Here is a 27,954-nt window from a genome sequence, read left to right as displayed (position 1 = left end):
TCCAGTCCTGTTAACAAGCACCCAATGCTCCCTGAGTCTGAAGCTCTTAAAGCATGCCCAGTCATAGGCTCACACAGAAGGGTTGGTTTGGTATAGCGCAAAGCCAGTTGACTTATTGTCACGACTGTGCCATCAAGCAGTTCAGTTAATGCTCTGAGCCTTGTTTTCCTCATCTGTAAAGTTCAGACCAGATTATTTCTTAGCCCCCTTCTAGCTGTAATATGCTCTACAGAAAACAGTATTATACAGGCTGAAACTCCAAACAGAAACATTTTGGGATTATATCCACTAATTCACAAGTACTGGCCTGAAGTAATTCACCACTGTACTGTGTCAAGATTTCAGAACCTTCACAACATAAGGCAAAAGACAAAAATCAAAACAAGCCCTTCTTCCACTGTTCTGGGAAGTTAGCAAATCTCATTTTAATTTGAAGTAGGGATTATGCCAAAAGCCAAAATAGCTGTTGGATCAACCTTTATAGGTCCTAAAAACCCAGCATGTAGTCTTTGAAGCTCACTCTATACTATAAGGTTTTTTTAGTTTGACAACAGGCTTTGATAGTAGGTTTTGGCTCTGGCAAAAAAATATAATCTGTAGACTTCCCCATATGTAAATCTAACCACTGTTCGGCTTGGTTAGTTGCCAACACTAAATGAATCTGCTCAAAGCCTGGGCAAACCTGTATGATGGCTATGTTCCAGCTCTCCTCATGCTGAATTTCATCATTACCCAGCCCTGCTCCAACTGCTGGACTTGGAGGAGAAGGGTCTGCTGCTGGATATCCTCCAGCATGCATACGCTCACAAGTACATTGTTGAAAAAACGGAAACCTTTTTCAATTCTACTATTTATAAAATTATATTGAAGAAAACATTCCATTTGTATCTAATTGCTTTTCATGTAGTCGTTTCAGATTTATTTTTTTTCCAGATAACTGTTCCCAAGTCTGCTTTTTAACCCACCTCCTGGAGAGGCAACTTAGAAACATAAATAGCTCTCTCTTTGCTGGCTAGTGTTCTTTTCAAGGAACAAGGCAAGATGCCCGTGCCTTGCTGTGTTCCTTCTTCCTTCTGTATCAGGTTTCTTCTTTGTTGGTACAGTCCGCTTCCATGGGTTTTCAGAACTAAGCAGTTGGGCATTTCAACTAATTTTGTCTCCCTCTACTGGCTTCATTATTTTATGCAGCCTACATTAGGAATACCCTAAAGTCACGTTTTTCCAACCCATGGCCCGGGACAGCTTTGAATGCAGCCCAACACAAATCCCTAGACTTTCTTAAAACATGATGAGATTGTTTTGCGATTTTTTTAAGCTTATCACCTGTCGTTACTGTTAGTATATTTTGTGTGTGACCCAAGACAATTCTCCTTCTTCTAATGTGGCCCAGGGAGGCCAAAATAGTGGACACCCCTGCAAGAAACAGGGTAGGAAAGTTATGATACTCACCAAGTCCGTGAGGTGAATTTTTTCTTTTTCTTTCTTTATTTTTTATTTATTTATTTATTTTTTTTTTGAGACGGAGTTTTGCTCTGTCGCCAGACTGGAGCGTAGTGGCACGATCTTGGCTCCCTGCAACCTCCGCCTCCTGGGTTCAAGCAATTCTCCTGCCTCAGCCTCCTGATTTATATTTATATTAGATTAAATTGATCTTTATCTGAAGTAGCCCCTATTGCAGATTTCACTACTGAAAGTCACTACCGACATTCAAAAACTAACACAATTAGGAGTATTGCAAAATTTTGCCTTCAGTTCTACTTCCAGTAACCTGGCATTTAGCTTCCTTATGCTTTTTCCTAAATAGAACCTGGTTTGCCCCTTCAACAATTTACCCTGGGTCCCCTTTACTTAATGGAATTCTATCTTCATTATGAAGTAATTCTGCTAAATGCTTTTAATAACTACCATTTATTAGTGCAAAATTTATAGATGAAGAAACCAAAGGTAAGAGAGTTTAAATAACTTGCTCAAATTCATATTAAAAGCAAGGTTTGAACTGAGAGTTGTCTGGTCCTAAAGCTACCTTGTGTCTTACAGGTGGCAGCTGGTTTGCAGACGGAACTGAATATACAGTTATTTGCCATGGCTGTTGGAGAGGATGGGGCCAGGGGATCAGCACACATCTCTCACAATATTGAGATTATGACTGAGCATGAGGTTCTGTTCCTACCTGTGGAAGCAAATATCCTTTAATGTTCAACTTGAGTAATCATATATAGTGCAGAAATTACACGAGTGAGGAAAACATGGAAGTCAAAATACATCTCTACTTTATTAATTCTATCTTCAAAATCAGAGTTAAATTTATTAAGACAAAGGGTATCTTCATCCATCTTTGAAAGCACCTAGCCAAATCTAAAAAAATACCTGACACACAGTATATGTGCAGTAACTTCAAGCTGAATAAATGTAAATGTTATTGGCTATCTATGGAATATCAGACAGAATAACAAAACGGCAAGTCTGTATCACAAAAAATTGTAATTTTATAGGATAGGAGATACCTTCTTATTGTAAAGGTTGGGTATTCACTGAATTATGCATGCATTCCTCCATATCAGTGTCTCCAGCCACACAGATATTAGACATATATCAAGTACCTATTACCTCCAAGGTACTGTATGAAATAGTTTATCATACATAAAAATGGATAAATGGACCCTGTCTTAAAAGGCATTATATAATCTAGTAGCAGAAATAAAGTCTTCACATTTTATTTCTGTTTTGTACTTTCTCCAGTGGCATGAACTGTGTGCTGCTTGTGTTATAGTTCCATATTTATTTGATATTTGAGCTGGATCTTATAGAATGTGAAAACTTGATTGACAGGAACTTTAAGTACAAAGAATGAACAAACCATGGCAACAGGAAAGCTCCAGGTGTTTGGGATGATTGGCAGGGAGTTCAACTTGCCAAGAGCTTGAGTATTAGGAATATAGTGGGAAAGTAGGTTGGAGTCAAGTTATGAAAGATCTTAAATCCTTGGCTTGGATTTTATTATTTAAGCAGCAGTGAACCACTGCAGATTCCTGACTCCGTGGGTGATATGATCAGCATATCCTTATTAAGATGAATCCAGTGTTATTGTGTAGGACATGTTGAAGGGGAACAACTGGATGTGTAAAAGAACCATTAGAAGTCTACCTGAATGGGCCATGTGTAAGCACAAGAACTGTGGGAATGGGGGAACAGTCAACATAAAAGAGGGATATGAATGAAAGACATGGTGGGGGAAGGAAACTGCAAAATCTGAGGTAGAAGTCATTGATGGATGGAAGAAAGAGGACATAGAGTTCAACTTCAAAGTTTTGGGCTGAGGTAATGAATCATGGATATGTAATATTAGATCTCAACTGAGAAGTCAGAATTGGAGATATAATAATTTTAAGCATTGTTTACACAGAGGTGATGGCTGAACGTATGGGCAAAGAGCAGAAATCTGGAGTCGGTTTAGGGAACAGGAGGAAGAGGAGCCAGTGGAGACAGAAGCAGCAATTAGAAAATGATGAAATACTTCAGAAGCCTTAGGAAGAATTTCAAGGAAAACATGGACACAATTGACAGGCGCTATTGAAATGTCAAAGAAAATTCAGATTTAAAGTGTTAAATTTGGTGGGAACAAAAACTAAATTGCAAAAGGTAAAGAATGACTGTATTAAGAAAACAGAAACATTAGTTATGGATATTCTTTCAAGAAAATTTATTAAAGGAAAGAGCAAGAAAACATGGTACCTCAAGGATGCAACAGAATATAGGAAGGATTTTCAGTTTAGTGTAGACCTATGTGTTTGTAGGTTGAAGAGAATGGAGCAGAAGAGGTATATTAAAAATATGAATGCATAGAAGTAATTGAAACTGCAATATCCAAAACAGGGCAAAAGAATAATAATAAAAAAAAAAAAACAGAGCCGAAGGGTTAGTCTTGGCAAGGGAGAAGCTGAAGATAGCTAAGGATTCAGACATTCTGAGGTGAAGGAGAAAGTTCAAGGAACTTGTGTCAGATAGCACTGATGTCAATAAATGAAGTGTAGTTCATTCATTCATTTATGCTTTCAAAGATGCAGAAACCCCTGCCTTTATGTAGCTCACATTCCAGTGGGAGGACAGACAATACACAAAGTAAGTAAACCATAAACAATGATGGCAGTAAGTACAATGGAGCAAAATATAAAGTAGGAAAGGAAAGTCCTCCCTGGGAAAGTCTCCCTTCCTCTCACCTTCCTTCCCTTCCTTTTTCCTTTCCTTTTTTTGAGTAGTGATGACAGGGTTTTTCCATTGTGATAGAAGGAAACTAGCCAAGGAACTAGTTTCTTCCTCTGGGAACTAAATCAAGTGCCCTTACCCTCTCCACACAGGTTATTAGATGCAAATACCTGAATCACTGCTGCTGATCATAGCAATGAAATCATTTGTATTTATAATAAATTTTCTATTTCCCTGCTTACAGATTAGAGAGAAACTGTCAGACACAGATAAAGGGCAAAAAATCTTATCAGATCTTTTATCTACATTGGACATTACTTCCAATGTCAACAATGATAATTCATAGCCCATTTCCCAAGATCTGTCATTTTCCCCACCAAAAAAAAAAAACCACAAAATCTGATGTAGATATGGTTTGGGGCTTGACCATGCTGATGACTCCTTATAGAAAGCCAGTCGCAGTTAGGAGAGAAATGTACCTCAGGGAGAACAGAAGACATTCTAGACATTGGCATATCCATCCTCTAACCCCCAAGCCTGAGCACGTAGAATTTGCATTGGATAGACGGGTACCTAAAGTTGAACTAATGTTGCTAGAGTTATTTCGGTTTATATATGCAAATCACTTGGTCATGAAAAGCACAGCCCTTAACAAGTATTTTACCAGTTTTAACAAGCATCAATTATGATAAGCGACCAAAAGACTTTCCCCAGGGAAAAGAAAATCCAATGGTCCAGAGAACTTCTGCAATTCATTCCTCCACACTTGGAGTCTTCATGTCTCGTAAAGTTTCTCCACATTAGGTACAGTAAGTAGTAAATGGGAATTTGATTGTCAAGCATTCAAATTTGAGGTATTAGATCCCAGGTTTCTTCCCCTCTCCTTATAGTCAGAAACCCATAAGCCACCTATCCTGAATGAATGAAAATATTTGTTTAAATAACCATACTAGTTACTCCTTTATATATATTATAAAATCTAATCCTCATGCTATCTAGAAGACAGTTTTTCCCACTTTATAAATAAGAAAACAGGGGTTCAGATAGTTTGCTTACTTCTTAAGTGGAAGAAGTAAAAATCTAAACTACTTCAATGTGATTCTAAAGTCCATTCTTTCAAGCAGTGATTTCATTGTTCAGATAAAGTTGATCTTACTCTCTAAAAAGTAGCAGCACAGACACAAACACCAAGGTGCCCTTGAACTTGAGAATTTACAATTAAACCAGTGTTTTTCAAACTTTTTAGACTCAAGACTCCTTTTATTGTCTTAAAAATGATTGATGATCCCAAAGAGCTTTTGTTTATGTGAGTGATATCAATATTTACCAAGTAAGAAAACTGGGAAAATTTTAAAAATTTAAAAATAATAAACCCAGTTTATTCATATAAATGACATTTTTAATGAAAAATAACTTTTCGAAAACAAACATGTAATAAAGGTAGTATTGTTTTCTATTTTTGCAAATCTCTTTAATGTCTGACTTAGTAGAACATAACTGGATTCTCACATCTGCTCTGTATTCAAACTGTTATCATTCACACATCATATACCCTCTGGAAAACTCAGCTCTATGCCTAAGTGAGAATAAGAGAAAAAGGCAAATAACATATTGTATTAATTTCCTTGGGGTGCCGTAACAAAGTACCACAAACCAGGTGGCTTACAGAAACAGATATTTATTCTCTCACAGTTTAGAGGGAGAGAAGTCCAAAATCAAGGTGTCAGCAGGATTGGTTCCTTCTGGAGGAATAATCTGTTCTACGCATCTCTCCTCATTTCTGGTGGTTGCCAGGAATCCCTGGCATTCCTTGGCTTGTAGTGGCATCACTCCAACATCTACCTCTGTCTTCACAGGGCAGTCTTCCTCGTGTATTTCTCTGTGTGCCTCTCTCATTGGATTTAGGGGCTACCCTAATCCTGAATGACCTAATCTTAACTTGATTACATCTGTAAAGACTCTATTTACAAATAAGGTCACTCACAGGTTCTACTAGACATGAATTTTGGAGGGCCAAACCCAGTACAGCCTGCCCTCTGGTCCCTCAAAATTCATGTTCACCCCAGGTGCAAAATGCAGTCCTCCGTCCCAATATTCCCCAAAGACTTAATCCATTCCTGCATTAACTCTAAAGTCTCATCTAAAGATCACCAACTCAAAAAGTCTCAAAGCTCATCATCTAAATGAGGTATGGGTGAGGCTCTGAGCATGAACTGTCCTGGCCTCCTTTCCATCTATAGACCTATGAAACTGAAAAACAAGTTACCAGCTTCCAGAATACAATGGTGGGACCACCATAGGATATGAATTCCCATGCCAAAAGGGAGAAGACGGAAGAAATAAAGGAGTCACTGGTCTACAGCAACTTTGCAACCCAGAAGAGCAAATTCCATTAGATTCCAAGGACTGAGAATCGGTGGCACCATCTGCCCTGTATGCCCATGGAGGCTCCACCAATCCCAGCCTCTAGGCCCTCAAAGACTCCACTGGCCCCACCCTCTGAGCCCTCAGCTTTGGCCCTCTGCAACAGTCCTACCCTCTGGGCAGCCCGTTTCCTGCTTACAGAATTCCAGAAATCTGACAGCCTTTCTTCATTTTGTACTCTCTCTCTCTCTCTCTCCTTCAGTCCAAGCTGTCAGTGTTTCTGCTGATACAACATTCTCATCCTCCCTAATCTAACCTCATCTTAACTAACTACATTTGTAAAGACTCTGTTTCCAAATAAGGTCACATTCACAGAATCCAGGTGGACATGAATTTTCAGGGAACAGTAATCAACCCCAAACATATATCTTAATATTGTAGTTTTGGACTACACTCTGGGAACCACTAAATTAGGACATAGTTTATTTCAGTTCTCGGCAGCGACTTTCAGAAGTTAGCCCAAACTGAGAAGTGTACAGTCTGCATCTCTAGCTAGACAATTCTGAAAACTATGGAATAGCTCTCAAAGATTCATAATTCCTGTTGGCACCAATCTATCAAAAGTAATTCATGAATCTACCTAATAGATGAAATGTCTTAAATAATGTCTTTATGCCTCTTTGTGCATATTATTGCAGACTTAATGAGATTAAATAGATGCAGTAACAGTAGTAACTTTAAGCACTTCACAATAACTGTGTGGGTAGGTGCTATTCTACCCATTTTATAAATAAGGAAAAGGTTAGGTAATTTGCTCTATAGAAGCTGTATTAGTTATGTGTTGCTATATCATAAACCACCCCAAAACAGTGGCTTACAACAATAAACATTTATGATCTCATAGCTTGAGTCAGGAATCAGGCACAGCTCAGTGGGGTCTTCTGGCTCAACTGGGGATGAATCTGCTTTCAAGCTCACTCAAGCAGCAGTCAGCAGGATTCGGTTTCTTGCAGGCTGTTAGACTGTGGGCCATGGCTCCTCACTGGCTATTGTCTGGAGACTGCCACTCGGTTCCTCACCATGTAGGCCTCGCTTTAGGGAATCTCACAACATGGCAGCTTGGTTCATCAGAACAAGCAAGCAAGCATGAAGAGCCAGAGTGTGAACAAGGTAGAATTCAGTGCTTTATAACGTAATCTTGGAAGAGACAGCCCATTACATTTGCTGTATTCTGTTCACTAGAAGCCAGTCACTAGGTCCGACCCCATACTCAAGGGTAAGGGATACACAAGGGCAACACTGTGAGGCCCTATATAAGAGTTGGGCTCAGTGACTGTCACACAATGTGTACTATGTTCTAAAAACATACCACGGCTGCTTGGATCCCAAAAACCTCAGAAATAAAGAGAAAGGACTTGAATATATGGTGATACTACCTTTAAGAACCTTAGCCCCATCTCAAACTTAGGATCCTAAATTATGAGGAATGGGGGTGGATTGCAGATGGTACCTGTAAGCCCATGTGGTTTCTTCATTAAGCTTCTGCTCACAGCCTCCCTCTCTTTCTGAAGACTAACCTGGCCTGAAAAGGCTGCATTGAGCAGGCTCATCATTTACAGTTGATAAGTGAATAGAGTCCTATATATAGTCCTGTACCTACCAACAGATACCATTGCTTTCCTGGGCACTGTCCTAGATCTGTGCTAGAGATTTGCTAGATTTCTTTAGAATGAGATATGATTTATGACATTTGCCATTGAGAAACAATTTAATGCCAAATATACAAAGCACCTAGCTTCTAGCCAGTGAATTTCAAAATTGTTAAGCATATTTTCTCTAAGTGGATGGATATATACATTTAAAAAAATAAGCCTAAATGTTTTACTCTCAATAAACAATTCAAGAGCCTTTTTTTTTTTTAAATGGAGTCTCGCTCTGTTGCCCAGACTGGAGTGCCATGACACAATCTCAGCTCACTGCAATCTCAAAAGGCTTTTCTTTATGGTACTACAGAATTTCTACAGGTAACTTACTTCACAATATGCAAGAGATGTTAGTCATTAAATAGTTTTTATATTAAGGATTATATACAGCCAATGGCTAAGGCAATGAATACTGACTTAATGACTAGAAATGTGCTTGGCCTAAAATTTACTTTATAATGCACCTGTTGACCTTAAACTTTTAGGGTTAAAGAGTTTCAAGTATTTTGACCAAAAGTTGTAACTTAGCTAGGTTCTGTACATGTCACTTTATCATAAAAGTTCCCCTTCTCTTTGATTTGCATAACACTTAGCAGACAGAAACATCTTTACATTCCCTAGCACTATCAGGCTTTTGAATTATAAATGGTGGCAAAGCTATGGGAAAACAGCAACTTTTAACATAAGAGGAATTATTAATGATGTATACATCTAGAATGCCCTCCTGGAACTTGTTTTGGTTTGGAAACCATCAAAAATGTTACTAGAAAGTGACATTTATGTTCTGATGAGCAACTCTAAGAAGAACATTGATTCAACCTCTGTTCTCATAAAAATTAAATTATTTTTCAAGAATTAACTCCTCTCCCTGGTGGCAGAAATAGCTGCCTAAACAACACTGACTCCTTGGAAAGCACCTAGAACGCATTATCCTGCCTGCCTATTCTCTTGCCTTTCATAGTTACGCCTTCAGAAACTCTATGCCAAAATTCACTTATTTATTCTGCCCGACAAATAACACCACTGCATTCCTTACTTCCCTTCAGTGACTGTGTTATGCTCAAGAACATTAAGACTTGTGGTTTGGGACACAAATCGCCAAGCCACAAGAACTGCAGCTCTGAGCCTGAAAAGAAAATGGTGGCCCCACAACACAGTAACTTGGCTGAAATGACCAAATTCACAGACAGATAGAAACCATTGTTTTAAGTCTTTGAGATTAATAACAACAAAAAGGATAAAAAGCAAAACTGTCTGAAGAAGATCCGGAACATCTAAACAGGCCTATAACAAGGAGTATGATTTAGTCATTTATAAACTTCCCCAAAAGAAAAGCCCAGACCCACAGGTATCTGTTAATATCTTTTCCTAGAACATTCCTACTTCCCCAATCCTTAACATTAAGATATACAGTAGACAATTCATTGAAAAACATGGGTTTGAACCACATGGCTCCGCTTTTGTACAGATTTCTTTTACTATTATTATTTTGGAGATGGAGTCTCACTGTGTTGCCCAGGCTGGAGTAATGGTGGCATAGTCTTGGCTAACTGCAATCTCCGCCTGCTGGGTTCAAGCGATTCTCCTGCCTCAGCCTCCTGAGTAGCTGGGATTACAAGTGCCTGCTAACACGCCCAGCTAGTTTTTTGTATTTTTAGTAGAGATGGGGTTTCACCATGTTGGCCAGGCTGGTCTTCAACTCCTGACCACATGATCCGCCCACCTCCCAAAGTGCTGGGATTACAGGTGTGAGCCACTGCACCCAGCCCAGATTTTTTTCAATAAATATATTGGAAAAATTTTTGGAGATTTGAAACAATGAGAAAAGTTTCAGATGAAAAAAATTAGGAAAAAAGCAGTTATATCATGAATGTATAAAATATATGTAGATACTAGAATATTTTATCATTTACTGCCATAAAATACAGGCAAATCTATTATTTTATCAAAATTAACACATACAAATACAGATCATACATGGTACAATTCACAGTTTTGAGAGAAACGTAAAAAAAATGTAAAGATGCAGCATTAAATCACAGCTGCATAAAATGAACTGTAATGCACAGTATATTAGTGAAATAATTTCACAGCCACCTCCTGTTGCTACTGCAGTGAGCTCAAGTGTTGTGAGTATGCACTTCAAATGCTGTGTGACACTAATCACCAGTGCATGAACAATTCATCGCCCCAGTCAACTGCATATCACAATGCTCCCAAAAAGCAGAGAAAAGTGATGACATTACAAGAAAAAGCTGATTGCTTGATAGGTATCATGTTGAGGTCTGCAGCTATGGTTGTCTGCCACTCCAGACAGACAATTCATTTTATAAACAGATGACATACACTTATAGTATGGATAAATACAGTAAATGTATTTTCTCTTATGATTTTCTAAGTAACATTTTCTTTTAAGAATACAGTATACAATATATATATAATACATCAGTAAGGCTCCCAGTCAGTAACAGGCGACTAGTAATTAAGACTTCGGGGAATCACAAGTTATATGCAGATTTTTGACTGTGCGAGGGGCGGGTCAGCACCCCATCACCTGCATTGTTCAAGCGTCAACTATATATGTACCTACACACACACACACACACACACACGTGTATTAATTCCTCAGAAGCCCAGCCAAGCATCTTAGCTTGGCTACTTTTTAATTAGAAACAATTATTTTATTCAGAAAAGTATAAACAGTTATCAATTAGAATCTTCTTATATACAGATATAACTTGCAGAAGGTTAAGTCTGAGGAGGCTGTTCTGGGTACTTTTTACAGTCCTTTTTAGTTCTAAGAGTCCATGATACTGCATTTTTATGGCCAGAGGGCAATCCATTATGCACCTGGTTGTCTCAATAGGCAGTAAAACCTAATATAAATAAATGGCAAATTATCTGCCATAAAAAAATAAGAAAAATTTTTGAAATGTTAATTTCAACTCCAATGAAACATATACCTAATTAAAACAATTATTTATTCCCTGCTAGAATATAAAGGGAACAACAAGCTTGAGCTGCAAGGCTCAAGCTTTGAGAGCACAGAAAGATTTTTAAACTAATCATGCATTTTAAGTCCAAGAAATGGAGCCAGCCTATAATCTCATGTTGGAATTCCCCCAGGCAAAGTTGGGAACCACATCCTGACATCGTCTGCAATGTGATCTTCTGTTATTTGGTATTTTTAAGATGACGCCAACTCTTCTGTGCTTAGTTTAGGAGTCCTTTTAAGGAAAAAGTTAAAAAAAACCCCACCACATTTCACTTCTAAGTCAATGTTAGAATCAGTTTCTCCCTCTTTTTCCTCTTCCTCTTCTTCTCTTCCAAGTGGCTAGTAGCATCAGCAAAAAACATAACTTCACTTTTTGCCTCGCATTCCCTCTTGAGATAATCAAGACCAGCCATATTGAAGCCGATAACATCCTGGAGTGCAATACAAGAAATATTAAAAATTTTTCTCCCACTTCAGTTCATCACAGCAGCGTATGAGAGTTAGGGGAACCAAAGCTTCAGGTGTTGTTACTTATCTTTCCCTCATTAAGAACTTTTCTTGTTTGTTTTTTCTATTCCTACTAATTCCAATGAAAACTATCTCAAATATGAATTTATCGGTGGTAGGTACTGCTAAAGACAAAGCACAGTAAGGCTATACTACTACTTTTTTTTTTTTTTTTTTTTTGAAGACGGAGTCTCGCTCTGTTGTCCAGGCTGGAGTGCAGTGGCCGGATCTCAGCTCACTGCAAGCTCTGCCTCCCAAGTTTATGCCATTCTCCTGCCTCAGCCTCCCGTGTAGCTGGGACTACAGGCGCCCGCCACCTGACCCGGCTAGTTTTTTGTATTTTTTAGTAGAGACAGGGTTTCACCGTGTTAGCCAGGATGGTCTCGATCTCCTGACCTCGTGATCCGCCCATCTCAGCCTCCCAAAGTGCTGGGATTATAGGCTTCAGCCACCGCGCCCGGCCAGCAATACTATACTACTTCTAAATCACACTAGGAATTTGCCTCATTATTTTATCTCTATACAAAGACACTTACCCGGACTTGGCTGACTTTTGAAATAGTTGTTTCCCTTAATTTTTCTATCACTGGCACAAGCATTTGATTGCTAGTGATCTGTCCAAAGTGAATCCTAATAGAAAAATAAAACACAGTCAGTCATGTTGAACCTAACATGGCTAGACACAGTAAACAGATAAAATATCAAAGCAACAACAAAATATACATTATAGAAATGTTTCGAGCAAAAAAAAAAAAAAAAAAGCCAAAGAAATTTCTTTCTCTACTATTCAGGTCAATTTGATGATAACTTAAAAAATACTGTCCTAAACCTTATGACACATTCAACTCATTTGCAAAGGCTCTTTTCCCAGCCCAGCAACTTGCCAGTGGCTACAGATTTTGAGTGGTACTTTATGGAAAACTCAAAGACAGAATGAGCCTTCTAAGAAATGCTAACTCAAAAAAGTTGCATTAATACTTCTAATAAAGCCACAGCAAAAAAGAGAGACATTCATGAGAGATTCAAACTCTGACCCAGAGTACCAAGATATCCTTGATGACCCTGCTGTACCTGTCAGGTAGCACCCATCTATAACCCTCTGATACGCTATAAGTATTCAGGGTTTCTTGTAGAACCAGCAACCCTAATTCAATAGCACATATGCCATAGCAGTAAAAGAAATTATTAGTAATATGGTTAAATATGAAGTTATGTCTTTACAACTTGCCCCAAATTATGAATATGGCAACAAAACATACTCTTCTTCTTTTCTTGCTACTATCCTGGATAGAGTATAAGAAATGGAGGGTTAAAAATCATAAAACCAGGCCAATTCACCAAATACCTATTTGGTCAATTTACTAAATATACCTGTTTAACTATCTGGCATTGGCTGACCAGTTTTTGTCTTCATAACAGTATTTGAAGGAATATTCAATTTGTCTCCATCTCTGTTCTCTGCTGTAACAGCTTGAGAATGAGGGTGAGAGATGAGAAGAATATCAAGTCTTTGTACACCTATTCTTCTCAACTACCTATTAACAGAATTCTTCATATTTAAGAATACAACCTAATGAACATATTTGCTTTATGTTTCTTAGTTTACCTCTATATATGCCCCTACATTTCCATTTGCACCTGTAGAGACCAAGATAAATAAACTGACTTCCTTAAAATGTTGGTATAAGGACAAAGCAAAACCTGTTAGCTTACACTAAACACTTTAAAACAGGAATGTCCACCCTTTTGGCTCCCCTGGGCCACATTGGAAGAATTGTCTCGGGCCACACATAAAATACACTAATGATAGCTGATGAACAACAACAACAAAGAAATCATAAAAAAATCATAATGTTTTAATAAAGTTTACAAATTTGCATTGGGCCACATTCAAAGCCGTACTGGGCCACATGTGGCCTGCGGGCCACAGGTTAGACAAGCTTGGCTTCAAATAAACAACAAATGAGGCAAATTGGCCAATCGTAATTGGCTTTTGCTAAACTGACTAGAACCAAAGCTATCTTAGATTGTAACACAGAGGCCTATGACTGAGTAAGGATTCCTGAGCAATGTATTACCATGACTTCTTACTTAAAGAGGTGGGTCATCATGATCCTTGTTTTAAAGGCAAGACTGATTGCTTAGGCTGGTAGCAAACTCCTAGGCTCAAGCAATCCACCCACCTCGGCCTCCCAAAGTGCTGGGATTACAAGGGTGAGCCACTGAGTTTGGCATACTATTTCTTAATCCCCAAGTGTTGACAGCTTCAGTTAAGGTACTACTGAAGCAGTTCTGCTGAAAAGACATGGTATTCTTTGGAAAAGGATGTTACCTGAGGAGGAAGAAGAGGCACCTGCATATAAGTTCAACATCAGAGCCCAGCTGAATGAATTCGTTAAAGAGTTTAAGAATGTCTGGGACATAAGAAAAAGGCAGCACAAGTAGAGATTCTTCCAGTTCACTGAAAAAGAAAAAATAGATATAAAAATGCCGCATTTGTTAACATTGTTAAAATGGTCAATTTTTAAATCTTTCCCTTTATTACTTTTTCTACTGATTTTATACTTGAATACACCTTGTGTAGAGTTAAATATTCATCTATAAGCTAGATGACTCCCTTTGTTTTTTGTATTTAACATCTTAATCTATTTGGAATACATTTTGGTCAATGGCATGATGGGAAAATCTAACTTTTTCCCTCCAGATAAACAATTTCTCCAAAGCCTTTTGTTGAACATTCCATCTTCATTTGATATTCTTTTACCATATATTGAGTCCATTAGAGTCTATTATGATGACTTATCCTGACATGATGATTGATCCTGATACCAATCCTACACTATTTTAATTTTGCTAATTTTGTAGCCTTTTAATCTGGGAAAATAGTTCCCTCTAGAACTAGCTCAAGTATTATTTCATCAATTCCAATTTAAAATCTTAAGAGGATATCAAATGGGATTACAAACCTATTAATTAGGAAACATTAAATCTTTAAAACACAGAATCTTCCTATCTTCAAATGTATCATAACCTCCACATTAATCAATTTTCTTTTACATTCCTGTAGTGAAGTTTCATCTTTATCCTAAGACAGGTGTTATTTCTTGTAAAGAATATATATGTAAAAAAAAAAAAAAAAAAAAAGAATATATATGTAGATATTGTGGTTCATTATGAAAATGATAGCCTTCAGTAGTTCAAACTCATGAATGAAATCAAAAGGAAAATCACCAATAATATAACAATTATTGCAAAAATGTATGACAAAGAAAATAAAGTATGGTGCCCAGGCTGGTCTCAAACTTCTGGTCTCAAGCGTCCTAAAATGTTGAGATTACAGACATGAGCCACTGTGCCCAGTCAGAGTTCTTTAAAAAACAGTAAAATAATACTTAAGAGCAAAAAGAGATAACTAAAAATTCACAAGAAAAAATACAAATGGTCAACAAATATGCTGAAATTTTAACTTCATTAATAGTCAAAAGAAATGAAAATAAACAATATTACCTTTTGCCTCTCACACTGGCAACAAATTTTTTAAAGCCTACTAAAAATCAGTATAATCACCCTGGAAAGTAATTTGGCAATATAAAAAAGCTCATGCCTACTGGTCAGTTATTAGGCTGCTAGGACTCTTAAGAAAAATAATCAATAATGATGACAAAGATATATGTGTAAACATATTCAGTGAAGCCACTGATAATAGCCAAAAAGGAGAAACAAATGCAATATCCAGTAATTATTCATACAATGGAATAATTCTGAATCCAATGAATTTTTTTTTTTTTTAACAATATGAACAAACAAATGTTCAGGAAATATGTGAAAAAGAACAGAATATAAAACTTTATATATTATTCCAATTGTGTATGTACATAGAAAAGAAGCCAAAATATAAAAAAAAATTAACAGTTGGTGCTTCTAATTGAATTATATATTATTTCATGGCCTACAACATAAATCACTCCCTTTTATTTGTCCTTAAAAGCATCTCTCTTCATACTTTAGAAGGAACTTCCTAGTTCTAGCACTTGAAAAAGAACATTATAAATTATTTCCCATCAAAACTTTTATATAGTTAAACCTATAAGAAAGATAACCATCAATTATAATTTCTATTTATTTCCCATTCAGATAAGCATTTCATAAATGCTGACAGATTATAAAAATTGTGCACAAGGACTCACTCACCTTGACCTGATGCCTTTAAAAATCTCTAATACATAAGCTGAAGGCTATAAAGGAAGGATTAACACCATTAGTGATACTCTTGGTTGGTTTCTACTAAAGTTCTCTAATTTCTATCTCCTATAAAACAGGAACCCCTCTTTCTTATTTCAGAAAAAGTATTCTAAAATAGTAAGATCAGCATGAGTTTAGAGTAAGCCAGATCTCGGTTCACAATCAAACTATGCCCCTTACCAACTATGCTACAAGTCAAGCCAGATTCCTTATCTATAAGGTGAAGATACCCTGACTCACAAAATTACTGTGATGAGACATGCAAGTAAAATACTAATTAGAGATTACTAGATAAACATACATTCTCCCATTATTCTTCCCCTCTCTCTTCTTTATCTCATCAGACTGGTTTCTGTCAACTTTCCCTCTGAAGGCTGATTCGAAAGTTAATTTAGATGAACAGAATCTTCACAGGGCTTTGGACACTAAACATAAACAAGCACTAGAAAATAGAAGAATGCCAGTCCAGTCCAATCAAAAAGGCTGGCTTGGGAAGTTACACTAAAGTGGTGCTTTTGAAATACAAAATATCTTAGAGAATGCCAAGATTCAAAAGAGACTTTTAAAGACAAAGTATTCCCAGTAATCCATCCCCAAATCATAATGCCTCTACTTCCTTTCTTGTCCTTGTAAGTAACTTTGAATAACCAAGGGGAAACCATTAGACATTTTACTTACTGAGATACTGCCATAAGCCATTAGGATGGGGTTGGTGGGAAGTGGAACCTATGAAGAAATTATTAAATCAAGTCATTAAAAAACCTGAGACTTGTATAGCATTTGTTATAGACAGAGTAGTAACAGTATTTTATAATTTTGAAAAGAGAAAAAAGAGACCCTAAAAAACTGACAGAGTGTAAAAGAATTATCAAGCCTGTTAGTTTCTATAGTATTCATGAATGAGCTGGAACAATGTATTTTATCTAGAAATCTGAAATGGTTACCCTGCCTCCCAAACCAAAGTAGGAACGTGAGTTTCTACTCAAGACAGTAATCACCTCAATCTGTAATTTCCTTTCCTTCGCTTTCACTAAGACCAAGTGCCCTTCTTCCCACAGTTCCTCAATTTCTTCTAATGTAGTGAGTTGGAAAGATTCTACTCCATTTATTGCATATCCTGATCTTAGCTAATAAATCCCAAAACAATGGTTTTTCTCCTTGGGAAATCCTTTTATTGATACTGTAACTTACTATACTCTCTTATTACCTCTTTCCCTGCAGCTTTACAAATGGCTTTGTGTTCCTTCATTTTTGCAGTTTCTTCTCGGTACAACTCAATAGCCTCCATAATCCTCTCAGCCTACAGATGATGACAAAGGAAAGAAATCATCACAACACACTCCATCATCCCAGGACACTGAAACTGGAAGAGCTGACTAGAAATTTGCCAAATGAAATAGCTTCAATCCGTTTAATAAAGATGTGCCAATAGAGTGCCAAAAAGCGTTTAAAGACATTTTTGGTTTTCTTATTTTTTAATGTACAGGGAGAAGACTAAGTGTCGTGGACTCAGGTGGGATGATACCTAGACACTCTGAATAGGGCAGGTCCCAGGAACCCCTGAAAGGAGCACATACTGATCAGAGATTCAGGACTACTCCCATCTTTGGTTACAAGAGAAGAAAACAGGTTAAATCCCCATCTTTAAATCTCATGAACTTTTTGCCAAAAAATGGCTTTCTGGTTGATACAGAATAAAACTTTCACTAAAAAGTTGAGATCTTATTAAAAAACGAGAAACCACATTCTATATCAACTTACTGCTTTCACTGTTTCGATAGTTTTTTTCCCAGTAAAGTAACTGTCGCCTTGAGTCTCTCCTGGAACCTGCCAGAAACAAAGAAATCTTTGAACAACACTGTTGACCAGAGTTAAAGAGCTGATAAATTAATCTTATATCCATATAAGAACAGCTATTATTATTTTATGAAAATACTAACAGTGTTACCAGCTACCAGTAACAGTACTTAGCATATGTATTATCATAAGAATATCTTGCACATGTTTTAAAAGAGAATATCCAAATTTTCTAATGTTTATTTTTGCTCTACAGTGAATAAAATAATTCCCTAAAGCCTCAATTGCCAGAATGATAATTATTCAATAGCAAATTTGGTCAATCACTTGAACCACAAAATTGGGATATACAGCTGAAAAGAAAGAATCACACAGATTCTTTATCAGCTGGTGATACCTTCAACTTCTAGCCTCAATTTTAATCCTATTAGAAATTCTGGACATTATAGTCAATTTCAATAAGATAACTATATATGGGGCATAATCTCAAGGTCCCCCAAATTTACTTACTGCTGGTTGGTCTTCTTTGGCCACACTCTCCTCATATTCTGCTTCTCTTTCCTGCCATAAGATAGATATACATTAATTTGAGAGGAAAAAACACGGTCTCTATATAAAGAGAAATGAGGCAGCAAGACGGTGCTTCTTTGACAACATAATCCCCCTAATGGCATCTTTATCTCTGCCTAGCTTCTGAAATGGGTGACAATGGTCTTGAACAGATCTCCTGAAGGTTCTTGGACTTGTAATGAATGAGGTATAACTGCACTACACAGAAAACTTCAACTAGGACAGCCTGTCAGATACCCACTGGCATATTTGTAACCAAGCCTAAAGTTCTTACCATTTCCCTTTCTTCCTCAAGAATAAGAGGCTCCCTTGTTCTCTCCCAAAGTCTCAGAGATTTGTCATGGGACGATGATACAACATAGTCTCCACTGGGGCTTACAGCCAAACACCATATTTCCTGGTGATGCCCCTGGAGGGGGGAAAAACAACAACAACAAAAAAAAAACACCTCAAGAATATCTCATTCATAGACCACTCTTAGTGGGTAATGTAAATATTCTTAAAAGTATTTTTTAAGTACCGAGCAAGCAAAGCAGGCATGTGGTTACCTCCAGAGTCTGTATGTGTTCAAATTTGTCTGCATCCCACTGTTTAATCTTATGGTCTTTTCCAGCAGTGAAGAAGAGGTGAGACTTGGGTACAAACTGTAGGTACATCACACTGAAAAATGACAGAAATATTAAAATGTCAACAAATTCCAGGTTAGTAAAAAGAGTTTTACACACATAAATAGCTTTTGACTAGCTAGTTCTAGACTGTCTAACTGTATTTTAGAACTTATATCACTGCCTGAGAACACTGAAAAATAGATGCAGATGCTCAAGGAAAGTGATACTTACAGATAACTCAAAGGGAGGCATCTGAAAAGACTGTATGTACCTGTCATCATGCGCAAAGAGAGACTTGTGGCAGTCCCCAAAGTCCAAACCCCAGATTTTCACATTCCTATCAGCGGAGCCAGTTGCTATAAGTGCTCCATCCTATGGCAAATAAAAGTAAAATATTACCTTGATTTTTGAATTCTGTATATGAATAAAAAGGTAACCAGAATATTTAACCCATTTCTTTCAAACACATTAAAATGAAGCCAAAAAACTGATTTCATCTCTACTAAAAACACTGAATTCTTTGCTCTTACCTACAGAGATACTTAAAAAGTTTGTTAAGTAAAAGTATGAACACTGTGGCTTACATACTTTCATATTGCCACAGGGCAGTGCTATGCCTTGATGTAGGGTTATCTATTTACTTTTTTAGATAGGAAAAAGATTCTCTAATCTCTGGCAGGGGATTTGGAAAGAAAGTGGGAGAGAGAAACAGAAGAGAAGCCGAGAAAGCCTCTATTAGAATGTTTATGTATCCCACATTCCCTATCACTATTTCTCTTATCTCTCCTATTTCAATGCCTGGTTCAAATGGTTGTCAATATAAAAAAAAAAGAAAGAAAGAAATATATTTAACACTGTAACTTAACATTGTTAGTACACTGATCACAGACAGCTATGAGGTCAACTCCTTTCACACAGAATAGACATTTTTTTTTTGAGACGGAGTCTCGCTCTGCAGAATAGACCTTTTTTTTAATATACATTGCCACTTCTAATCAAAACTAGATATTGGGAAATAAATGATTTTGGTCAAGAGACCAAAAGTTTACATAGTGTAAAATACCATAACTATCCAAATATAAATCCAAGCTCCTCAGCAGCATTATCCTTCAGAACAAAACGGAATGCCTTTTTAAAAGTCTTTCATATTTTAGTGTACTCTACCAATTATAGTATTTTAAACAACAAAGTACTATTTGGGAGAGCTACAAGAAGGATAGAGATAATATTTGCAAAATTATTCTGAAAACATTAAAGTAATATATATAAGACACAATATATATTAATTTGAGACTGTTTTTGAAGAAAGAATGATGATAAAAACAAATAATCTAAAATGAAGATATCAAGCCAGAATTAAGAAAGTATCTGCTTCAGAAAAGACAACTATTACTGAGACACTATTTGAACTTTACTTACATAAGAGATGTCCATGCATATAACAGGTAGTTTGTGTCCATACAGTGAGAGAAAAAACTAAACATTAAAAAAAATAATAATTAATGTCTGTCTATAAAATATGGGTATAATTTATAACATGTAGATCTAAAATATAACTTTAAACACATTTTTAAATTGCTTTATATTTGTATTTTCAAAGACAACCCACAAAAGACAGCTTTGTAGGAGTACCTGTGTCCACTACACAGATCCTCCATGCACTTGCCAAAAATACTGCAGTATAGTGGAGGCAAGGAGGCCCCCAGAAGCTTACTGCCTCAGTCAGATCTCTGGATCTCTTCACTGAAAAGATTCCAGGGCACTTGTTTCACAAAAAAATTCCCAGGCCCAACCTGGTCCTCTCAACTCTCTGGGTATAGGGCTCAGTAATCTGTATTTTTAAAAGCAATCTAGATGATCCTAATACATAGCCAAGTGTGAAATCACTGCCCAGGACACCTAGCAATGCTCTATGACTACTTAGTATGACAGAATTTTCTGTCCGCAAGATTTTTTGAACACATGAAATATAACTTGCTTTAAACAAAATTCATGAACAATAGAATTATTTTAAAATGCTAGCTTCCCTAGTATACTTACATTGCTTTGATTCACACACACATTTTTAGAAATGTACTACTGCTGGGCACAGTCAAGGCCACTTCTTTATAGCCTCAACCCAAATTCTTAAGGTCAGTGAGTCAGAAAGGGAAAATATCCCCGGGCATAACCACTATACCTTTAAAGTATCAACATAGAAAATTTTCACAGTACAGTCCAGCAAAGACACAGCCAATAGCTTTTGATTGGGAGAGTAACTGACACACAGAACATCTTCATCTAGTTGCAAGGTTCGGGTTTGCTTCACAGAAAGTCTAGCACCACAAAAAACATCAAGAAAAAAATAAATGAGTATACAAATTCAGAAAAATCCTAACTCTTTAGAGCACAACAAACGATACAATATGTCAAAAGGCCATTCAATAACTCCCAATTTTCACTCCAAAAAATGGGTACAAAAAAATATCTACTCACCTCTTTTGGGTACTATTTTCATCTTTCACTAACTCAAAATCCCAGAATTTGACAGATTTATCTGCACCACCTGTCACAAAGCCACGCTGAAAATCAAATGAAATTTCAATTAAAAACTACTTTAGCATAAAAACTTTGCTATGAAGATACATTTTAAAAGTCTAAGAAAGTATTTTCATTTAATGTCCTGGGATAAAAATTAAGAAAAATGTGGTTCTCCCTAGCTCCTTTCACTGCTCTTTTGGGTCTGCTGCCACAAACCTTATGTGAAAATTCCTACCATCGACTAACATAGGCAGAAATAATAATAACTTATGAAAAGTTCTAGTTATACTATTATCTAGCATCAAGAAGAAAAAAAAACTCTCAGTAAACTAGTTTGAAAAATATACATAGAATGGAAAATCTACGTTTCTTTAAAGTATTCGCCTCAGAAGGATATAAATTTAGTCTGCAATGTCCCTGCTTAAAATATGTTGGAAGCTGTTTTCCATTATCAAGAAAATTAGTCTCGTTACATGGTAGTGTTAGTGTAAAGTACATAGAACACTGGATCTCAAGTGTCTGTTCTGCCACCTCATAGATTTATAACACAAGGAACAACCTTTCTATAATCCCTAGTTTTGTTGAAAAAAAGACCACACAGTTTATGGAAAAGATAGAACACTCTACAAATGCAAGATTTATTACTATTTTAGACTCACGGCTGTTCTGTTTGGACCCCAAGTGGTATTAAACACTCTAAACTTCAGAGATTTTTTTCCAAAACTAAGATCTACTTTCAATGGATGAAAATTTTCTACCATTGAGAATATTTAAATAAATGGGCAAAATTTCTTAAGGTGTTGTCAAAAATAAAAATCTCAAGATTTTCTAAGCAACAGCCCCATTACTAGAATAAGCATACTTTTGCCAGGAACTGCTCTGAAGGTGAGCACATATTTATTGACTTGTAAGGGCTAACATACTTGCTAAAATTACTAAATTTGTACAGTCATAGATGTTTGTTTGGGAAAAAAAAGGAGCAGCAAAGTCTACTCAGTTCTCTGCATCATGTTGCCCAAGAGAATATTTCCCCTTAAGAAGTATTACAAAACATTGGCAAAAAAATCACGAGGGTGAGCGATTGATGTCATGTTGCTGATAAGCAAAAGTAGCCAAACAAGATTTCATTTCATAATGACAGCTAGTCATTTACCAGGTATATAAGAAGGCATCATGTATGAACACTAAAGATTAGACCAAAAAAAAAAACAAAAAACAAAACTCAGGCTTTCTTTAAAGAAACCCTGAGAGAAATCTTTCTTAGCAGCAGTAAATCTTGATATAAGAATTGAGAACTGTGGCCAGAGGGCTGAAGTCCAGGGCTTTAAAATCTGGTTTAGTTACCTGATCTGGAGAGAGGGACATGGACCATAAAGCTCCATCATGTGCATCTATTGTCTCCAGCAGATTCCCCGAGGCCAAGTCATAAAGCTGCAGCTTCCCTGTCTGGGAAGACACAAAATGAGCACAGCTCCAGTGAACATACTTACAACCTCCATGATTCATGCCTGCACAATTTAGAAAAGACTTCATAACCAAGCTGCAAAAATGTGATCCACTGCTTAGGAAATGGATTCCACATTCCATGTTCTATATTTCCTATTTGATTAAATACTATTAAATCCCCTACTGATGTGCTGAGTTAACCTTGGCAGGGCTGCCATGTGTATAAGTATGGAATAATACCACTGTGCAGTACTGGACACGTTACTTTCATTGGTTCCACAACTTCAAAAGGAAAATATCATGACCACAGGCAAATCAGAATAAACAAAATAGCAAATGCAAACCTAAAAGCCTTTAAAGTTTAGCCAATCCTTTAAATGGATGATCCTCTACAGTTATTGGCTTAACCAACTCTTTTCCATCTGCTTTTCGTTTCCTCCTCTGCAATACACTGACAATAAGAAATGGGATCTACCTACAACACTGAAGGCGGCAATGAATTTTTAAAAATATCTTAATGGCATGAAAGCAATCACTTTAACATTCCTATTTAGAGGTCTGTATATGCCATAGTCATGGTGTCAGCATGTATGCTAACACACACACAGAGGCAAAGCCTGCTCTACAATGAGCTTCTGCACAATGTGGTACAGACAGCATAAGCGTTTCCATGTCTGCTTATTTCCACGTGGCTGTCTCCCAATCTGACTAGCACCTAGGAATGAGGACTTGATCAGTTTGTCTTTACTGAATGCTTCTGTCTGCCAAGCATGATATTAGGTACATAATATATTTAATTATTACCCTTAATATATTTTATCATTCATTAAAACACAATTACATATGTGCTCATAAAAAGATGCATGAAAGGATGATCACCAAAATGTTAATGGTAGTTATCTCAGGATCATGATTTTAATCTTCTTCTTCATAATTTTTAACAAAGTAAAACTTCAGTAAACAAAATATGTAATAAACTAACATCCTCCTAGATTACTTAGCTCCAGTACATCTCCAATATGCTAAAAAGAACCAGATTTCTTAATTTTATGAATTTTTAGTAGAAAAGATCCAGATATCCCAGAAAAAGTCTCCATTTACCTTTGTTCCTATGACCACCTGTCTATCACCAGGTACAAAGAATGAGCAAAGTGCATATTCACAGGTCATTGTGCGAATACACTGCAGTGTAGACCTATGAGAAAGAAAAAATAAAGAACTCATGTTAAGAGAATCTGCTTCCCCATTTTAGAGGTCAGTGTGTAGGTTTCGATGCACTTACTCAGACAGATCAACATAAAAGAAGACAAGTCTTAAAAACCCTTGACTCACATACAATTATAGTCATGGGAGAAAATACTAAAGAGCACCAAACTTTGTTTACTTTATAAGGCCTCCAAATCCTAAGGAACAGAAATCACACAAAAGCAGGGTAGAAGTGTCTGTTGGGCTCCACAGAGCCCAATCTGCCATTACCAAGAAGTGAGTGAGTCTGAAGGGTTACAAGTCAAATTAGTACATCATTACAAATATCCCTACATTTTTTATAGGACCACAAACATTCATTAATTAAACAAATATATATCAAATGTCCACTTAACACACATTTACTGAATGCCCACTACATACCAGGTACTGTTCTAGGTGCTAGAGATACAACAGTGGATGAAACAGCAGAGGTTCCTAATCTCACAAAGGTTAACATTCTTTGGGAATAATAAATATGTAAATATGTGTATATCAGATGATAGGTGCTACAAAGAAACATAATGCTGGGAGAAGGGGATGAAGAGTTCAAGGAGTAGGGTAAGAATGATAGGACTGTCATCTGATAAGACACAGAAAAAGCTTATGGATAAATGGGGAAGATGGATCCAAGCAGAAAGAACAGGGACATTCTTATTCTGTTGAAGGAATAGCAAGAAGGCCAGTGTGGCGCTAGTGGAGGAGAAAAGGAGTAGTAAGAGATAAGGTGTGTAAGGTAGGTAGAGTGAGATGGAACTATTGGAAGTGATCTAACTTCCACTATAAAAAGATTACACTGGCTACTGTGTTTAGAACAGACTATAGAGGGGCAAGCAAGAAAGCAGGGACACCAGTCAGGGGGCTATTACAATAACCCAGATGAGAGATGACAGTGTTTGAATGGGGCAGTGGCAGTGCAGGTGGTAAGATGAGGCTGGATTCAGGATCAGTTTTGAAGATAGAGCTGATAGGATCTGCTAATAGATTGGATGAATATGGGATATGAAAATCAACAATGGGCTGGGTGCGGTGGCTCATGCCTGTAATCCCAGCACTTTGGGAGACCGAGATGGGTGGATCACTTGAGGTCAGAAGTTCGAGGCCAACATGGTAAAACTCTGTCTCTACTAAAAATACAAAAATTAGCCAGGTGTGGTGGCACATGCCTGTAATCCCAGCTACTCGGGAGGTTGACACAGGAAAACCACTTGAACCCAGGAGGTGGAGGTTGCAGTGAGGCGCGATCACATCAATGCACTCCAGCCTGGGCGACAGAGCAAGACTCTGTCTCTAAATAAATAAGTAAATAAATAAAAGAAAATCAAGAATGGCTACAAGGTTTAGACTACAACAACTGGTAGCAAGTAATCATTTATTAAGATAGGGAAGTCTGAAGGAACAGCAGGTGGGAGGATTTTTGGAGACATGAACATCTAAGTTTGGTTTGGGACACATAAAAGTTTGAAATGCTTAATTAGACATCTAACTGGTGACACAAAGTATTTGTATACATGAGTTTGATGTTTAGGGAGGAGGTTAAAGCTGGATATAAATGTATGTGTCATCACACAGAGAAAGCTACATGACAGGAGATTACATAAAGTGAGTTTAGATACACAAAAGGCCCAAAGACTCTACCCTAAAGTACTCTAACACTTAGACGTCATAAAGATAAGAAGGATGGAGCGAGGACTGAGAATAAATAGACAGCAAGAATAAATAGACAGCAAGGGGAAATAATGAAAGTCAAAGAAAGTGTTTCAAAGAGAGGAAGTTATCAATTCAAGGAGAGAGCATAAAATAAAGCTTTTAGCTCACTGGATTTGGAAACGTGATCACTGATGACAATGACTGTTTTGCTGAAACGGTGGGGACAAAAGCTTGATGGGAGACAGATGAAGACAGAATGGAAAAAATGGAATCAGAGAATGGGGTAGTAACTGGAGAGCAATGCAGGGTGAGAGGGGGTTATTATTTCCTTTAAGATGGGAGATATGATCATTAGCTTAAAGGTTTTGGAGATATTTGGTTTGACAACAGAAGCAAGGTGTAAAACTGTCATCTAGGAAAGTAAAAGAAGCGTGAGAAATTAGGGTACAATTACTGGGCAGCACTAACAGGCTGCTTTTTATTAAGTTTAAAGAGTAGGTAGTATGGTTGTGTGTTTTTCTCTAGCCAAGTACAGTTACAAGCGTTAGACATGGAATAAGCTTGCCTTTTTTTTTTTTTTGGCACATTTTAAAAGGCAACTTTTTCTTCTCTAAGCTCTACAGGCTAATGGCCCAAACACACTAAAGACAATTGTATTGAGGGCCTTAAGAAGTTAATAACTAACCCTCAAGAGTACCAAAAAAACGTAAAAGTAAAGAAATACTACTAAATACAGCTATATAAAACATCATTTCACAAACCTGTTCCATATTTTAATGGAATCAGCTGCAGCTGAAAGAACAGCAATATTGTCTGAGCTGAATGACAAAGTCCGCACATCACTACGATGACCCCCAATGGTGATTCTGCTTGTCCTGACAGGCTGAGGAGTAGGCAAGGATGGATTCAGTGAATACAGTTCCACCAGGTTGTTCTGCAGCAAGAAGACAGCCTTCAACTCTCCTTGAGGTGAATGAATCAAGTCAAAGGATCTGCATAAGAAAATAATCATAAATGTTCCAGCTACCATCTTAGCTCACAAGGTTAACTTTTTCCAGGAAAAGGCTTTGCAATGTCCTCTATCTATATAAAGCCTGAATAACTATACATAATTTTTCAAATAAGAGTGCTGTAAGGCTGGGTGTGGTGGCTCACACCTGTAATCCCAGCACTTTGATAGACCGCGGTGAGTGGATCACTTGAGGTCAGGAGTTTGAGACCAGCTTGGCCAACATGGCAAAACTCCATCTCCACTAAAAATACAAAAATTAGCTGAGTGTGGTGGCACAAGCCTGTAATCCCAGCTACTGGGGAGGCTGAGGCAGGAGAATTGCTAGAACCTGGGAGACTGAGGTTGCAGTGAGCCGAGATCATGCCACTGCACTCCAGCCTGGGCAACAAAGTAAGTCTCCATCTCAAAAAAATTAGGGGAAAAAAAAAAAAGAGTGCTCCGAGTATTGAGTAGGCTTTTAAGTCAAAAAAAAAAAAAAAAAAAAAAAAAAAAAAAACTAGGCTCAGATCCTGGTTCTGATACATACCTTCGTTTTGTGTATGTATTCTTTATAAGTGACTTTATATCCTTTCTGAATGTGGGGCACACTTTTATTTTTTTTTTCAATTAGCCACAGGAAAAGACAGTAAATGACTACCCAAAAGGGTACTACAATAATCCAAATACAAGACAAAAAGTGGGCCCATGGTTAGGGCGACAGGAGCACGGTGTGACACAGATGTCTCATGACCACTGTCTCCAAATATATAATTCATAGACAGCTTACAAATAGCATGAAAAAGCCAATAATACTTGGTAGCTGACTATTTCTATGATAACTTCAGATAATTTATTTTTACTCACTTGATTTTGGCAGAAGTTTTGATATTAGTCACCCGCTGGATTTCATCTTGCAGACTCATTTCAACATTAACTTCAGGATCTTCCTCCTCTCCTTTGCAAGAATGTAATCTAGAGGGAAGAAGAAAAGTGTATCATGCTCTTATTTTTCTAGAAGCAGCTTTGCACTTTGAGTTCAAAATCTGGCCCCTCGACCGACAAACTGTGTGATTCTGGAAAAGTCACTTAACCACACAGGATTACCATGAGAAT

The 27,954-nt window shown here is 37.1% G+C and overlaps 2 protein-coding genes across 9 annotated transcripts in view; one reads left to right on the top strand and one right to left on the bottom strand.

The window, feature by feature from the left end:
• SPAG17 (sperm associated antigen 17) overlaps positions 1–17,727 on the top strand; it is a 232,623-nt gene extending 214,896 nt beyond the window's left edge. For 4 of the 6 annotated variants that reach the window (XM_021922743.2, XM_021922725.2, XM_031652336.1 and 1 more), the window contains 3 exons: positions 2,038–2,182; positions 4,868–5,007; positions 17,272–17,466. In XM_021922743.2, coding sequence (XP_021778435.2) covers positions 2,038–2,182; positions 4,868–5,007 — 285 coding nt within the window. In that variant the 3' untranslated portion in view covers positions 17,272–17,466. Of the gene's footprint in view, positions 1–2,037; positions 2,183–4,867; positions 5,008–17,235; positions 17,467–17,500 lie in introns of those variants that run through there. The other 2 variants (XM_021922730.2, XM_017946225.2) reach the window with 2 other exon arrangements.
• The window catches only part of WDR3 (WD repeat domain 3), a 29,658-nt gene continuing 12,633 nt past the window's right edge, over positions 10,930–27,954 (bottom strand). For 2 of the 3 annotated variants that reach the window (XM_003892483.3, XM_009216520.3), the window contains exons 10-27: positions 27,706–27,813; positions 26,612–26,842; positions 24,057–24,150; positions 22,854–22,955; positions 21,465–21,550; positions 21,169–21,304; positions 20,409–20,465; positions 19,261–19,361; positions 18,930–19,041; positions 18,656–18,790; positions 18,322–18,372; positions 17,776–17,841; positions 17,222–17,314; positions 16,693–16,740; positions 15,964–16,007; positions 14,105–14,233; positions 12,309–12,402; positions 10,930–11,696 (exon numbers count right to left, since the gene is read on the bottom strand). In XM_003892483.3, the coding sequence (XP_003892532.1) occupies positions 11,541–11,696; positions 12,309–12,402; positions 14,105–14,233; positions 15,964–16,007; positions 16,693–16,740; positions 17,222–17,314; positions 17,776–17,841; positions 18,322–18,372; positions 18,656–18,790; positions 18,930–19,041; positions 19,261–19,361; positions 20,409–20,465; positions 21,169–21,304; positions 21,465–21,550; positions 22,854–22,955; positions 24,057–24,150; positions 26,612–26,842; positions 27,706–27,813 (1,843 nt within the window). In that variant the 3' untranslated portion in view covers positions 10,930–11,540. The other variant, XM_021922748.2, reaches the window with a different exon arrangement.

This window comes from Papio anubis, chromosome 1 (genome assembly GCF_008728515.1).
Source record: "Papio anubis isolate 15944 chromosome 1, Panubis1.0, whole genome shotgun sequence".
Taxonomy (NCBI): domain Eukaryota; kingdom Metazoa; phylum Chordata; class Mammalia; order Primates; family Cercopithecidae; genus Papio; species Papio anubis.
Note: the sequence above shows the minus strand (reverse complement) of the source record. Positions and strands in the feature narration are given on the sequence as shown.